Source organism: Rhinolophus hipposideros (assembly GCF_964194185.1).
Source record: "Rhinolophus hipposideros genome assembly, chromosome: 20".
In the NCBI taxonomy this organism is placed as follows: Eukaryota; Metazoa; Chordata; class Mammalia; order Chiroptera; family Rhinolophidae; genus Rhinolophus; species Rhinolophus hipposideros.
In genome coordinates, this window is record NC_138066.1 from 9,443,974 (window position 1) to 9,460,266 (window position 16,293).

Below are 16,293 nucleotides of genomic sequence, written 5' to 3' on the forward strand. Positions count from 1 at the left end.
CTGGAGACCACTGAAAGCAGGATAGGTCTTTCTTCTGGGGCGGGATTCAGAGCTATCCTGCTCACATGCAGAGGTTGGGCAGGACCACTGGCCTCTCTGGAGTTCTGTTGTTTCACCTCCATCCTGCCCTTGGCCATGGTGCAGTCAACCATCCAGGCAGCCAGAGGCAGCTCAGAACATCTGTATAATGGAAGGGCTTCAGGCCACAGTCACAGCATGAAATCTGCAGGCTTTGTGTGTGTGCCTCACCCTTTAGGTAAGATTGAGGAAATGTCCACTGTTTGTGTTCGGGACAGGGACTGAAGGTGTTGGGCGTACATAGCTTCCTCCTCTGCAGGTACATACCTCTGAGGCTCTGTGTTCAGGGAGGGTGCAGGGAGGTGAAGGGATCCTTAGGAATAAGCACTGGAGAGGTTGGAAGGACACAGGTGAGTGAAGAGGAAAAGGTGGGTGAGGTTGGTTTTCTGGTGTGATAAGGGTGATGAGAGAAGATGGGACTCACTCAGGGCTCAGAGCTCCATTTTCGGAAGGAAAGGTTTAGGGCCCCTGGAGGATATGGTCGATGAGCCAGGACACTGAGGGAGGGAGCAGGATTTAGGTTAGACGTTACCTAGATGTGAAACTAGAGGGACGAGACGGACTAGCTGCCCCTGTAGAAGGGTCATTCATTCTCCTATTTGCCACAGTCCCCACCACTCCCTATTGCCCCCCCCATAGAATTTTTAAATTTGTGGCTCCTGGTTTTGGAGCTAAATAACTGGGGTGGGGGTGCTGCATGGTTCTGAGGGTACCCTTCCTGTCGCTCCCCTCCCCATAGTCATCCTTGTCAGCACCACCTTCCCTCCGCTTCTGCCCTCAGAGTGTTCCTCTTCGTGGATCCTGAGCTGATCTCTCCCTCGGTGTGCAGTGCCCTGCTGCTGGAGATCGAGGCAGCCCAGGTGCAGCAGACACCCGAGGCCTGCATGCGCCATGTGGTCTCCCACGCCCTGCAGGCAGCCCTGGGGGAGGCCTGCCACACAGGTGCTCTGCAAAGGAAGCTGCAGGTAATTGCCCCGCCCCTGCCCATGTTGGTTCCAGCCCAGGGCCCTGCACGTCCACACCAGTTTCTCACTCTACTCATCTTCCTCCTTCTCTGTTGCCATAACCCCCTCCCCCCCAAAATCAAAAATTAAAACACCTTCGGTAAGCAACATCGGAAAAACTGCAGATACGTCACAGAAGAAAATAAAAATCACTCACACCCCTCTACCCAGACATGTTAGCAGTTAACATTTTGGTATATTTTCTTAATAATAATGACAATGATAGTTGTAATAGCTACTGTGTCCTGAATGCCTGTTGTGTTCCAGGCACTGTTAAGCATCTCAGATGTATCATATTTTAAAATTCTTACCACAACATTGTGAAATGGATAGCTTTATCAAAACTAAGGCCCAGAGAAATGGATAACCTACTTGTGGTCACATGTGCAGGGTCACTGAGTCAGGATTCGAACTCAGATCTGTCTGACGTCAAGCCTATGTTCAGTGGCCTCCTAGCTCCACTCTCCTGTCACTCTTTTTTGACAAATTGAGATGTCAAACTCTGCATACAGTGTTACATACTGTATATATATGTGCACACTTATCATCTTCATTTTCCCATGCCATTGGAAATATGCCACATGGAAATATTTTCCTTGGAAAATATTTACTAGAAGTAAGCAAATATTCTCTCTCGTGAAGGTGCTGTTATTTGTGTAACTACTCGCCTGTTCCTGTTGCGGGTATTTAGTTTGTTTCCAACACTTACCCATTTATTCCCTAGCTTTCTCTCTGACTCAGCTGTGACCCCATCCACAGCCAAGGCTCCAGAAGGTTGGAAATCCTCTGGCCAAGGGTTGTACCAGGGGCTGGATTTCTTGGGTGGGAGAAGACGCTGCCCGGGGCACTGTTGGAAACAACCTTTTTGCAGGGAAAGGCACGTGTCCTTCGGGAAGGCTGGACTAAATAATGGCTAAGTTTCTGAGCTGCTTGGACTCAGGGCTGTGGTGCTGCCCCTGCAGGAGGGAGCAGGTGCCAGTAGGGAAGGTGCCCATGAGGACTCAGCTATCCCCTGCTTGTCCTGCCCCAGAAAGTGGGTACTAGTCCTTTGGCCGATCCATGTCTCAGACCCTGCTTTGCCTATCAAAACGCACTGGAGGTGTTGCTCTTCCTTCTCTCGTTTTCCATCTGGAATCATCTCCACTCTGAGCATTCCATCTTGGGTCCTTTCTTTGATGGGTGTGTTTCATGTATGGCTGGGTCCCTCCTTAAACCATGTTGATTTCATTGATATCATTCCTTTCCTCTAAAAGTACCATTCACACCTTGAAAATACCATTCTTTTGTGGTTGCCCACCCGCTTGGGCCTGTAGAAGGTTCTTGACTCACTGCCCCCCACCCCACCAAACTTTGACATCTCTCCTTCTACAACACCTCCTTTGGGGAGTTCAGAACACACAGCACATTGTGGAGGAATTTCCACATATACACACTAACTCGTACCTAAACCTCATTTTGGTTCTAACACAGATTTTCTATGGCCCCTATGTGGGCTACTGTCCCCTCTGCCTGCAATTGGCTATGGCTCTCGGAAAGGTAGGGAGGGGAGGAGCCCTCCTGACCAGAGTTTGTCTGCTGACCCAGCAGCCCCACCACCCCTCCAGTGGCTCTGGAGGCTCATTTTGGCTGACCAAACAGGCCATAGTGATAGTGCCATTTTGACAGGACCAAGTCAAACAAGTAAGAACATTAATTTTTGTTTCTCAGTGATGTGGAGAATAGACGATGCCAAGCCTCATTCCATCACTCAGTTGGGTGCAGCAGGGCTTCAGGGGTAGACTTAGGAATGAGGCTAGGCTGGGTTTGAGGGTGTCAGGAATGGGATGGGATTGGGAGATGTCAGGTCAAGAATAAAGTGGGGCTCATGGCTGGAATTAGCAGGTCTGTTGCATAAACTATTTTGCAATAGAAAAAAGAAATGCTGAAAGTAAAGGCTGTATTTAGGCACACTCAAGATATTAGGCACTCTACCCCCTACCTCATGTTATCCAGAGCCCAATGCTCTGAGTCTTCATTGTTGTGTATAGAGAACTGGGGGAAAGGGAGAAAGAAGAGCAGGGAGAGACTTAGGGAATGCATCATTGATCTCATGTTAGAGACCCTCAAAAGCTTAGAGTTAAGGGGGCCTCAACAATCCCCTGGCGTCTATCCTCCCCTATTGGGTGCTGGGGCTCCTAGATATCAGCCTGGCCTGGGCTGTTGACCACTCCGCATCCTACTGAGACCTCCGGCCCCCTTATCTGGAATTCTGGCTCTTGGGGCAGCTTTAGGGATGCCCTTCCCAGTCATACCTGCTGGCTAGAGGACAAGTGGGGCCTGGGAGAGATGGCTCAGCCAGTCCCAGTCTGGTGGGTAAGCCTTATCTGACCACCAGCCCACATCATTTCTGCTGAGGGCCTGGTCTGAGGCCCAGGTGGGAAGTACATCTGTCTCCCCACATGTTTAGGGAATCAGCTGACAAGGCCTTGTGACTGGGAGGTCAGCTTGGGACAACCCATCTCTCTGACTCTCTGCACTGTGTTCTGGGTGCTACAGCTGGGTGTCTCCAGCTAGGGCTGCCACATGTGGGGTCAGGGTAGCAAGAACCAGGGGAGGCTTCTTTGCAAAGCCTTGAAGCCAGGGATTTCTGGAAGGACGTGGGAATGAGGCCAAGGAAGGAGTCTGGGGACACAGCTTTGACAGTCACCTCTCGGTGGGTTGGCAGCAGGACTGTGAACCAGCCACAGATTCTCAACGTCTAATTTTTCTCATTTTTTTGTTCTACTGAGCTTCGGAAAGAGCTCACCCGCAGCTGATTCTATAGGAGGCTCTGGAGCTTAGCTGGCCTTTCAGAGTTGTCCCAAATTGGGGTGAGGAGACCAGGCCTTTATACTTCCGTGTCTACTAGTTATTAGATGTGGACTGTCCTCGGGAAGGGGCATGACCTTGGAGAGGTGGCTTTCTTCAGCTGAGGGCAATTTTGGAGAGGGACTCAGTTGAGAGCTATCAGCTGCCAACACTTCCAGCAGCGAGGTTAATGAATGCCTCAGTCCTGAAAGTGGGGATCGGGGGAGCCACCATGGTATTTATTGCACCATCTGACTCAGAGTCAAAGCCAAAGTCATTGCAATGGTCTACAAGACCCTCAATGTCTGCCCCACTTCCTCCTTTCCATCATTGATCCGTCTCCTACACTCTCCCTCTGTCTCTGCTTCAGCTACACAGGCCTCCTTATCGTTCCTCAAACATGCCAGACACACTTATACCCCAGGGTCCTTGCACTTGCTGTTCCCCATGCTGGGAATGTTCTCTCAGATATCCACGTGACTCACTCACTTCCTTTAGGTCTTTACTCAAAAGTCACCTTTCAGTGAGACTTCTCTGATCACACTAAAATTTAGCCCCGCCCCAAAATTTCACATCCTCCTTTCTTGCTTTATTTTTTCTTCAGCACTTATGGTTATTTGCAATACTATAAATTGCACTTACCTTGTTTATTATCTCCCCCAATCTCCTCCCGCCCCACTACCACCACCCACAGAGACACACTATGAGCTCCATGAGGCCAGGACTTTTTATCTGTTTTGTTCACTGCTGTACCCCAGCACCTAGAACAGTGCCTGGCACATAATAGGTGCTTGATAAATATTTAATTCATTTATTTATAATGAATTTATAAAATGAAGCAACAAGATGAGACGCTCCTTGTGGCCCTTTCCAACTCTGATTCCACATCCCTCTAATTGCCTTTGTTCATTCAGTTGCTCATTCAATAAATATTAAAGCCCTAGCTAGTCAGAAGGACCCACTCTCCCTTATCCCGGGAAGGTAAGGCCCCGCTCAGCACATCCCTAGCACAGAACAGATTAGCAAGTCCTGTTGTACCCGCCCATGTCACTTGTTTGGACCCTGCAACTCCAGTTATGAGATGGTATTGGTTGGTGGTGGGTGGGGTGAGGAAATACAGCCAGAAAACATGATCGAGGGCAGTTCTTCTTAGGGTGTCAGAGCTGTACTGCTGGAGGCAGGAGGCCACGTACTAAAGAGCATGGAATGGCACCGTGAGAAACTCTTTCAAAACCTGTTTCTATTAAGATGAAAGGCTCAACTTGGTGCTTTACCTGTAACCTCTTTAACACTTACTAATCTCCCTTTTTAAAAAGAGAAAGCAAGCGTCAAGCTTGAAAGCCTTGGCAGGCCATGGTACCTGGCTAGAATTTAGTGATGCTTTGTGATCATCTTAGTTATTTTCTATTCACTACAGGTGACACTAGCCTTTTTATTTAGAGTGGCAATATAAAATTTCCTTTTAAAATAATTTTGAACCAAAACAGTGAGATGCTTTAAATAAAAATAATGAGTAAATAACAGTATAGGTGCTATGTCAAGGCAGTATAGGAATGACAGTTTAGGAAATATTCAGCAAATATTTCTTGAACACCTACTACGTGCCAGGAGCTGTTCTAGGTGCTTGGGATGCGGCTGTAAACAAAACAGACAAAACCCCTAATATGCCTGGAGTTTACAGATCCGAGTGCTTGGTGATGCTCCAAGGGTGGTGGGCGCCAGAGGCCATTCCTGTCCCCCTGGGTTCCCGACATTGCTGGGCACCAGCTGTCTCCCCACACCAGGTAGAGGGGACCTGCAGTGCAGGCAGCTTCTGGCAAGAGCGGTGGAGAATCAGGAGCGGCGCCCCGGCTGTGGGGCGCAGACGCCTGGGCAGGGAAGCTCCGCCCGGCCCCCAGCCCAGAGGGGAGGTGCCAGATGGAGCAATCCGTGCACCTGTGGACTTGGCCTTGGAGCTGGGGTGGGTGGGCACTGGGCTGGATCGAGGCTCTGACGCTCCTCCCCGCCAGGCCAGTCCCCGCCGCACCCTGGAGCGCTATTTCCACGCCGTGGTGACAGCCGTGGAGCAGGTGGCCAGCGAGCCCAGCCCGAGCCGGGAGGGACACCTGAGCAGGCTGGAAGAGATTTACCGCTCGTTGCTGGGGCCGGCGGCGGCCTCCAGGGGGCGCTGCAGCGGTAAGCGGCCGGCGGGCGGGCGCGGGCCCCGAGGCGGGTGCCAGGCGCCGTGGGCGGCGGTCGGGGGCCCCGAAGGAAGAGCCAGAACGCGGCGCTGTCCCTGCTCAGAGACTGCGTGGCTGAGGCCGGGTGGGACCCTTGGCCCCAACGAGGAGCCCGGGGAACTGAGGGTGGCAGGAACTTGGAAGGTCCTGGGCTAAGACGGTGGGTAATTTGTCATGATAACAGCTGACACCCACGGGGCACCTACTGTACCCCAGTTGCTGTTCTAAGCACTTTACATATATTCAAATATATAACATGTATTAAATCAATTCATCCTCATAGTAAATTTAAGAGGTGGGAAAGTATTATCCCCGTCTTAAGAGGAGAAAACTGGGTTATAAAGAGGCCATACATCTTGCCCAAGATGACACAACTGTAAGATTCAAATCCAGGATGCCTGGTTCTTAACCACTGTACTAATCAAAGGATGTCACGGTCCAGGGGCCGGGTCAACATCACTGACATCTGGTATCATCGATTTGTGTTCCACACACTTCCTTTCTAGTCGCATTTTTATAAGACAATATCGTACACTGATGGGAAGCAAGCCCGTGTGGATTGGGAACCCCTAAAGAGCCCTGAGAAGTGTCCTGGAACATGTATTTCCAGAGAATGGTTCTGATGTATTTCCTATTTCATGGTCGCCCATGGAATTCATCAGCCTGCGTGTCCCAGAACACAATGTGCCCCCCCCCATAGGTACGTGGCACTGGCCTAAGGACTAGAAACCGCGGGCAGGGGTCAGTGTGTCATCCCCTGTCAGCCCAGGGATGACAGAGGCTGCAGAAGTCACAATGAGGCGGGCAGGATGCCCCCGCCCCAATGGCTTCCTCCATCCTCTCAGTCTTCTGTGTTTTGTTTTGCTGTAATATTCTATATCGCTGGTTACCTCTGTGCCTCTAACAACCACATAGAAAGGTCTGCTCAAGAAGCCTCCCTCTTCCTGAAGCTGGGAAATACTCTGGGGCAAATCTGGCTTTGCTCTCCTTGGGTACCACTTGCTAACTCAGCAGTAATTCTGTATAGACAGGATGAGGTCTGAGCTGGGCCACCCCCGCCATCCCAGCCACATTCAGCACCTGTCTCCTACCTTGACTTGTCCAGCACATCTTAATGACCAGCCAGCACCCCTGTGAGCCCCTGCTGCTACAGGGACAGCATGGGACAGTGATGATGAGCACAGTGTCTTGGGTGAGAGCATGCAACTTCGAAGTTGGGCTGCCTGGGCTCAAATTCTGGCTCTGCCACTTACTGTGTGACCTTGGGCCAGTTACTTAACCCCTCTATGCCCTCGGCTCCTCCGTAGTGAGAATAATGATACTACTTGTGGCCCAGGGTCACTGGCCAGGATCTGGTAAGATGAAGGCAGTGTGTACAAGGTGAGGAGAACAATGCCTGGCAGTAGTAAGTGTTCTGTGAACACTGGTTGCTCTCCCCTGAGGAAGCTTGCAGCCTCATTAGGAAGGGAGGCATGCTATGTAGAACTTAGGTGTGCCCAGTGTACAGCCAGTAAGGTCTGCTGGGAAGGGAATGACCGCTGGGGCTGGAGTGGTCAGGAAGGCTTCTAGAAGGAGAGGAGGAGGGGCAGGCCCTGGTCTCTACCAGGCCCTGGTCGGCAGGTTTCCTGCTGCCCTTAGTCCTTGGCTGATGAGATCTCTTCAGCATCACCCACAGGAGCAAACATTAATTGTCTATTGTATGCAAGCTGTTGGATGAGACCCTGAGAAATACAGCAGCGTTTTCCCACCTCCTCTGCATGTAGGCAGGGCATCTAAGAACAATGAAAAAGGCAGCATGGCTGCAGCATGGAGTTGGGGGAGGGACCAACAATAGGAGAAAAGATTGGGAAAGACACTGAGCTGTTTTGTGAAGACTCCAAAAGGCTCAATTAGGAAGTTTGCAGGAAACAGGGAGCTTCTAAGCATTCCTGAGCAGTGAGGAGACTGCTGCAGTGTTAGGCCCCAAATGAGCTGATGGTGGCAGAGGGAGAGAAATGGAACAAAACCAGATATGGGAGCGCCAGGGTCTCTGCCACCCCCTCGAGGCCCCATACGGGAGCTGGGGGTGGGTTGGGGAGGGCTGAGGAAAATCCAACAATCCTCTCCTTCGTGGTCTCCACAGCTTGCTCCTTCCTTCAGGTGACCCTGTCCCAGATCGGCCACCAAGCACCCCTCTGCCCAGCCCTCACATCACCTTCCGCCTGTGGACGGATGAGGAGCAGCTGTGTAAGTGCCATGCCTTTGACCTCCTCCGTGGGAGCTAGCTAGAAGCACTGGCATGTGTGTGTCTGTGTGCTCTGTGTATGCGTGTGTGTGTCTACATGTGTCTGTGTGTCTTTGTATGTCCGTGTGCCTGGGTGTGTCTGTGTATGTATATGTGCCTGTGCATATCTATTGTGTCGGTGTGTGTATCTGCTGTGTGTGTCAATGTCTGTGCCGAGGTGTAGCTGTGTCTGTATGTCTGTGTGTACATCTGTTGAATGGCTGTGTGTGTGTGCTCCTTATACCCTGAGTTGTTCTGCACGTCTGGAAGAAGGACGCATTTTCTGTATGTCAGAATAGCTCAGTGCTTTAGCCACTGGCCTCACATGTCCGGAAAGTGCCACATGCCCATGATGATGCCCCAGACAATGCGTGTCCCCAAGAAGAAGGCAGTCACCAAATGGTTCCTGGAGCTGGAGGGGGCCTTCCAGAGAGACCTGTTTACCTGACACTTCCCCACCACACTAGTGTTCCCACCGCACTGTCCCCTGGCTCTTGCCAAGGGAGAGGGGAAGACAAAGGTACAGGTTTTAGTAGAAGTGTGGGGTCAAGTCCTGGCACTTCCTTTCACATGCTGACCCTAGACACTCAGTTTTCCCTCTGGGCCTCAGTTTCCTTGTGGGAAATAAAATGAAGGTAGGTTAGAAAAGCCTGTAAGTCTTTCTAGGAGATGATGGTCTGTTATCTGTGTCTCGGGGGAAGCTGACAGGGGGAAGTGACAGGGAGTCAGAGAATGGGAGGATGCTAAAGAGTGAATGTGAAAAAGAGGGCTCTTAGAGTCAGGAGGTACTGGGTTAAGCTGATTTCTGTCGCGTCCAGCGCAACAAGGACAGTGAGAAAACGAGAAGGGGGGCAAAGGGTTAAGAAAGAAACAGAAATCCAAAAAGTTATGAAACAGGAGTCCAAGGGTCTCCCAGCCCCAAAGGACTGAGAGCCCCGAATCGGGCCGCCTTCTGGCTTTTATTGATGAACACACAAGGAAGTAGTATTGTTTTCTTCATGGTCTGCGAGTCTCATACATCATACCAGAAAACTGATTCAATCACCCTTGCCTACAAACAGCCGGAATAGAAAGTCCCATGATGTCTTAACAATTATGACATGTGCCTCCCCAGGAACAAATCCTTTATGCTAAAACTTATTGTTAAGAATGGAAGGAGAACTGATGTTATTACATCATTGGCTCACTTCCCAAGCAGATTGTGGGAAGGAATGTAGCCACATAGAAGCTCTCCTTAGCCGGGGGAAGGGGGGGGGCTGTGCCCACCTCTATCGACCCTGTGAGTTCTCCTGGTGGTCCCCACATGGTTCCGCCTGGCTTGGGTTGTTCCTCCCGTGAGGAATCTTACCCATCATTGGCTGACCAACTATCTTTTGGGGGCCAAACAGAGAGACATGAAGTGTAAGCAAAAAGGTGAAGCAAAGTCCCTGAAAAGAACAGTCTCACAGACTCTTCTTCCTTTAGGGATAGGCACGAGGGGACAGATGGTTAGGCTGCTGTGCGACCACAGATTTCTTTACTGCAGGACTTCTCAGAGCCTTTAAGATGTTTACTAATGGAATTCAACAAGAGGTGGCAGACGTGTGTGGGGTTCTCAGTTCTGTGGCCACAGAACCTCAGTTCTTTTATGGGGCATCTTGTGGGGCTTCTGTTCAGCTGAACAGTGTTTGAGAAACATGGAACCTCAGGCCTTGCCAGGATGAGGCCCTGCCAGCCTCATGTATCCTCCACTCTGACGCTCCCCCGTTGTTCTCCACATTCCAGGGAAGGAATTGGTGTTCTTCCTGAAGCCACAATCCCAGCTGCACCTCAGTGCTGACTTGGACGCCTTGGATTTGCAGGGCTTCCTGCCAGACAGGGAGCTGGCCCGGGTGTCCATGCTGTCCACCGACAGCGGCATCGAACGAGACCTTCCTCCAGGGGCTCACGAGCTGCCTGCACCCAGCAGCCCTGAAACGGAGCGCACTGCGCTGCAGCGCAAAGGGGGCATCAAGAAGCGGGTGTGGCTACCGGACATCTTGATGCCCAGCAGCTGGGATGGGCCCCCAGGGCTGCACCGGAGGACAGGCAGGCCAAGTGGGGATGGGGAACTGCTCCCCGGGGTCTCCCGGCTGCACACGGCCCGGGTGCTGGTGCTGGGGGATGACAGGATGCTGGGGCGCCTGGCCCGGGCCTACCACATTCTCAGGTAGGGCCCTGAGAGAGATGGCTGAGGGTGGGGGCGAGTGGGGGCACAGGTGGACCTGGCATGGGCTGGTGGAGGGTCAAGGAATGGCTAGGGAGGGTCAGGAGGCAGAGGCCAGGATAGGATGGGGGAGGAGGAGGCACAGTGTACCCATTCCATAGATGAGAAAACAGAGGCTCAGAGAGATTAGGTAAATTGCCCAAAGTCAAGAGATAATCAAGAGCAGAGCCAGGATGTGAACCAAGCCTGTTTGAAGCCCAAACCCCTGCCCTCACCCCTGTGCTCTGCTGCCCTTTGCCAGGAAACGAGAGACGCAGATGTTCTGCCTCACTCCTAGACTCAGCCTGCAGCTCTACTACATCCCAGTGTTGACACCTGAGGTAGCTGGATGGGAGAGGGACATGGGGGGGGGGGAGGGGAGGATGGAAGGGGTGTCAGGAGCAGGGCTCTGGGTTAGGGGCTGGGCAGTGACACACTGCAGCCTTGCCTCCCCTGACTCTGGGAACTGGGATCACCCTTCCTTGGGATATGGAACTGGGCGGGACTTCAGGTCTTATGTTCCAGAAGCCACAGACACAGGCCCTATGCACTAAATGTAGCCAGAGAGATGTTCTCTCATGTGGCAGCCTGCCGATTGCTGGTTCTTGTTTTGCTTTGCGAATGGAATTAATTGCAAGGTTCTCTTCAAACAGGGGGCTCACGCACACACGTGCTTCCTTGGAATTTCAGTCAGTGGAAGCCACTGACCTACTGGGGGAGATGAAGTCCCACTTGCAGTTTTTCATTTCTGTTGCCCATTCTGCCGCTTATTGGGAGCATTAAATTCAAAGCAACACTTGTCTCTCCCCTTTTAAGACTGATGATCATTTTTCAACATCCCTGGCAAGTGCCTCAGAGAAAGATATTCCAGCTTCATCTGAGGCATAAAACAGAACAGCTTTTACATGGGGCGGAAATGGCTCTAAGAGGTTAAATGATTTGACTACATTCCCAAAGCTAGTTTGCCTAGGACTGGTGCCTGGGGACCTTCCAGCCAGGAAAGGAGTGTCAGAGAGAGGGCCTGACAGGTGGGCTTCAACCCCTTGTCCCCAGAAGCCCACATCATCCAGGCATTTGGAGCTGGGAGAGCTGGCTGCGTTCCTGGGCCGTGCAGACCCGTGGTATGAGAGCACCATCAACACCCTGTGCCCGGCTATCCACAAGCTGGCAGAGATGGTAGGAGCAGCGAGGGTAGGAGGTGGGGAGGAAGAGGTGAAGGGGGTGGGAGCTATTTCAGATATTACTCTTGACCCTTGACCTCAAGGGTCAGCCCAGGTGGGAGGAGGCAGGAAAGGAATACAGGAGGGGAGCCCTAACCAGGTAGTGGTTGGAATTTACTTGGAATACTTACCAGGTACCTACAGTCAGCCCTCCATATCCACAGGTTCTACATCTGCGGATTCAACCAACCCAGGATGGAAAATATTCAGGAAAAAAAAATTATATTGTTGCTGACATGTACTATGTAGTTAGGCCTATGATGGTTGTGTCTGTACTGAACATGTGCAGACCTTTTTTCTAGTCATTATTCCCTAAATAATACAGTATAACAACTATTTACATAGCATTTCCATTGTACTAGGTATTATAAGTAATCCGGAGATAATTTAAAGTCTATGGGAGGCCATGCATTATATGCAAATACTACACCATTTTACATAAGGGACTTGAGCATCTGAGGATTTTGGGGGTTGGGGGTGCTGGGATACCAAGGGACAACTGTACTTTGGACAGGACCATTGTGGAAAAGATAAAGTAAAACATTCTTTCATAAGGGTGTAGGCCAATTAAATTCCTTCTTTTATGCGTTTCCTGTGGTGATTTCACTAATTCCAATAGCTTATGCTTCTAGAGTACTTCCATGTGGCAGGCTCTGTTCTAAGCACTTACACACAGCATTCCTACCAAGTATATACTCTTGTCGGCAGGTGCTATTGTCACCATGTCCCCATTTTACAGATCAAACAGCTGAGGCACAAAGAGATTAGGTAACTTGTCCAAAATAAGAAAATGAATGGCAGAGTTCCACCTGGAATCAGGCACCTTGATTCCAGAGCAAAACCATAGTGCTGCTTCCTAACCCCTGCTAGTCTTTTACTGATTTGAAAAGGCCTTTACACATATGTTAAGAGAATCTTATCCTTTTTGAGATCATATGTGTTGCCGACATTTTATTCCACTTTGTTATTTGCCTGTCAATTATGTAAGCAGTGTTTTTTGATCTTCAGAAGTTTAATATTTTCATAGTCATACATACCATTTTTATGCTTTGAAAAGTCTTCTATACTGATTAAATTATATCCAAGATTAAATAAATATTCACTGTAACTTTACCACTTTTAATATCTCAATTTTTACATTTAAATAACCTATCAGCAACTAATTTCAATGTTTAGGGTGAAATATGTAATTTCATTTTTTCCAAGTGTTTAGCCAGTTGTTCTAAGCTATTTATTGCATAAACTATCTTACCCCATCAATCTGAAATGCCACTTTTGCCATTTACTAAACTCTTACATATACTTCAGTTTATTTCTGGATACCTATTCTTTCTCATTGATCTATTCATCTCTGTACAAATTAGCAGTTTTATATTTTAATAGCTGTCAGGGTAAGCCTACCCCATTGCTCATCTTTTTCAAAACTTTTCAGACTATGCTATTTATGTTTGCTTCCAAATAAGTTTTAGAATTTTATTGTCATATTATTTTTAATTCCCTTGGGATTTTATTTAAATTTGGAGGAGAATTAACATCTTTAGCATAATAAGTCACCCTCTCTGGGAGCATGGTAATAACTCTACATTTATTAAAGTCTTCTTGTATATCCCTCTGGATATACATTTTTTTTTCATCTGGATAGTTATACATTTTTCATCATATAGCCCTTACCAATTTCTTGCTAAATTTCCTCCTCATGTTTGATAGTATTTTCTTGCAGTTGTGGATGGTATCTTTCTCCCATTATACTTGGGTAGTAGTTACTGCTACTATAAAAGGAACCTATTGATTTTTACATATTTGTTTTTAAACTTGCCACTTTACTGAGCTCTCCATTTTGCTATATTGCCTGATTGATTGGAGTACCTTCGTATATATTTTCTTCTAATGAAGATGTTGAGAAAAGGCATGTTTTCTGAATTATGGCTTGTCTAAAAGTGTCTTTGCATAGACATGGAAGACTGTTTAGCTGGGTATTAAAATACCTTTCCCTCAAAACTTGGAACATCTGATGCAGGTCTCATTTATGTGCCTTTGTTGGTAGCTTTTTTTCCTTACCAGGACACATGTAGGAGTTTGTTTTTTCCCTGTTCTCCTTCCACTTATAACCATTTGTATGGCCCTTACACTTGCTCCAAAAACAAATTTCCAGATGAAGAGACAGGAAACAGTGTGAGCAATGGCAGCATCATTAGTATAAGTTCATAGATTCTCAGCGTGACCTTTTTAAGGGAACAGTATTTCAATAAACAAGATATGAGAAGCAGAAGAGATATAGGATTGGATACGAGATAGATTAGATAAATTCTGAGTTCTTTCCATTTCTGACACTATCAGATTCTATGTAGACATTCTGTTCCGTTTACCAAAAAACCCCAGGATTATGCTTTATAACTAGACAGGGTTGAGGAAGGCCTGTAGAACATGGCATTAGTTCTTTCCCAATAACAAATAAACATTAATTCGTTTATTAATATATTCAGATTCCCCAAGAGCTAAAAGAGATATCAGCTCCTCTGGTTCAACCTCTCATGTCCAAGGTTACCTGGCTAGTGAGTAGCTAATCTAAACCTAGAACCCAGTCCAGACTATTTTATCATTAGTTATATTCTCAAGCATCTTATCTACCTCAAGCACCCAGCACCGTGCCTTACACATAGAGGTGCCCAATATGCCTTGTACAATTGAAATGAATCAGTCCCTGGGGAAATGGGGCTTTGGACATGTATATTTTGACTAGGAGTGGAAACTGGATAGCGGGAAAGGCTTGAACTGTGCTGAAGGACAAATTGGGTTAATGAGTCACAGAAGGCATGTTGGGGGCTTTGGAGTTTCTCTGTTAAGAAAGTGGCACCTCCCACAGTAGCATAGAGGCAGATGGCTGAAGACATTCTCTGTCTCCCTCATAGCCTCCTTCCTTGGATACATCCCGGACTGTAGACCCTTTCATCCTAGATGTTATCACCTACTATGTTCGCATGGGCACCCAACCCATCTATTTCCAGATCTACACAGTCAAGGTAAGCTGTCCACCTGGGGCTCCAAGGATACCATGGCACCCTCCTGGACCCAGGACCCCACAATCGAAATACCCTGGCTCCGTGGAAACACAGGTTACCAGGGTGCAAGTCATACACTCACCCAGACACTCTTGGTTGTTAACTTTATCTTCTTAATCTCTGGATGTCTGTGAGTGCCCACAGACTACTTTCTCATGGCTGCCTCTGCTTCTAGCTTCCTGTCTTACTGAATTCTTGTTTATCACTCTGCATCCCTGTGGTAGATCTTTTCTTTATTACCTTCCTGATTTTGATCTCAATGAGGGGTTTAGGCCCTTTCCTTGATTTCCAAAATGTAAACCCAAACAACATAAAACAAACAAATGGAAAAAACCTCTCAAAGTTCCCTGGTAAAGGGAGTAAACATCTCAGCAATGCAAATGACTTAAAATTAAAGATTAGGTAGCTGTCACTGCCCTTCAGCCAACGGCCCCCAGGAGCACATGTAGCTGAACAGAGTTGGGTTTCCTGCTGCAGTGAGGGGGAACACACACCATGGAGAACCATAAGGCATCTCAGGAAGAGGCTGTTAGAAAGAACGTATAGGATTTGGGCTCCTGTTGGGTGATTTTGGAGAGAGTTCCAAAAAGTAGGACTCTGCTCTGGATCAGATGCTGTCAGGAAGCAGGAGTGATTCTATGACCGGGCATCTCCATAGTTCTTACCATCATTCTTTGACTCTAAGAGGCAGGAGCCACTTATATTTGCCAGGATGGGAGGATAGAGGATATGGCTTACACAGAGTTCACCTTTTTGCCTCTGTTCAGATGTGATTGCTTACAGTCAACAGGAGAACACCAAGGCCTGGCTGTGAGTGCGAGGCCAGCTCCCAGCTTCTGGCAGCCACTTTTCTCTCTCCATCCCTGTTCTGAAAAATTCTGTGGTCACTCTTTCCTGTTGTTCCCATGTCCTCCCTCCCTCCCTCTTGCTCCATCCACACCTTGCCTCTCTTCTCTTCTCTGTCCCTCTTCCTTCAGGAACAACTCCTCCTGCCAAATTTCCTCCAGGTCTCACCAAGAACAAATCAGCTCTCAGTAGCTCTTCTCTCATGCAGCCCAGAGCTTCCCTGCACATGACGAGGATGGTCCAAGTGCTCCTCTCTGGCCCTCTCCCTTTCATCCTCTCCTACCCATATCTACAAGAGGTTTTATTACCTTCCCTTCTGTGAATTTTGTCCCCTGCTCCTGCTATCCCCATTAGTAGTGGTTACAGGTAGTTTGGGTTTCAATAATAGTTTCCTCCACTATTTATAAATATATGGCTGTAGATATATGAACAGATATACAGACAGGATCAGATCAAGTAATCATTGGGTGCAACTTAGAATATTAATTGTAATATTCTAAGGATCCCTTCCCTGCCTCTGAACACTCCCCACTGTCCATATCCTCGGGCTCTGG

General features: G+C 48.7%; 1 protein-coding gene across 1 annotated transcript in view; it reads left to right on the plus strand.

The window, feature by feature from the left end:
- Positions 1 to 16,293, plus strand: part of PIK3R6 (phosphoinositide-3-kinase regulatory subunit 6) — a 59,612-nt gene that overhangs the window by 29,849 nt on the left and 13,470 nt on the right. The window contains exons 8-14 of the mRNA XM_081027990.1: positions 860 to 1,043; positions 5,918 to 6,083; positions 8,267 to 8,353; positions 10,155 to 10,578; positions 10,877 to 10,955; positions 11,668 to 11,790; positions 14,744 to 14,854. Of these exons, the coding sequence (XP_080884116.1) occupies positions 860 to 1,043; positions 5,918 to 6,083; positions 8,267 to 8,353; positions 10,155 to 10,578; positions 10,877 to 10,955; positions 11,668 to 11,790; positions 14,744 to 14,854 (1,174 nt within the window). The remainder of the gene's footprint in view (positions 1 to 859; positions 1,044 to 5,917; positions 6,084 to 8,266; positions 8,354 to 10,154; positions 10,579 to 10,876; positions 10,956 to 11,667; positions 11,791 to 14,743; positions 14,855 to 16,293) is intronic.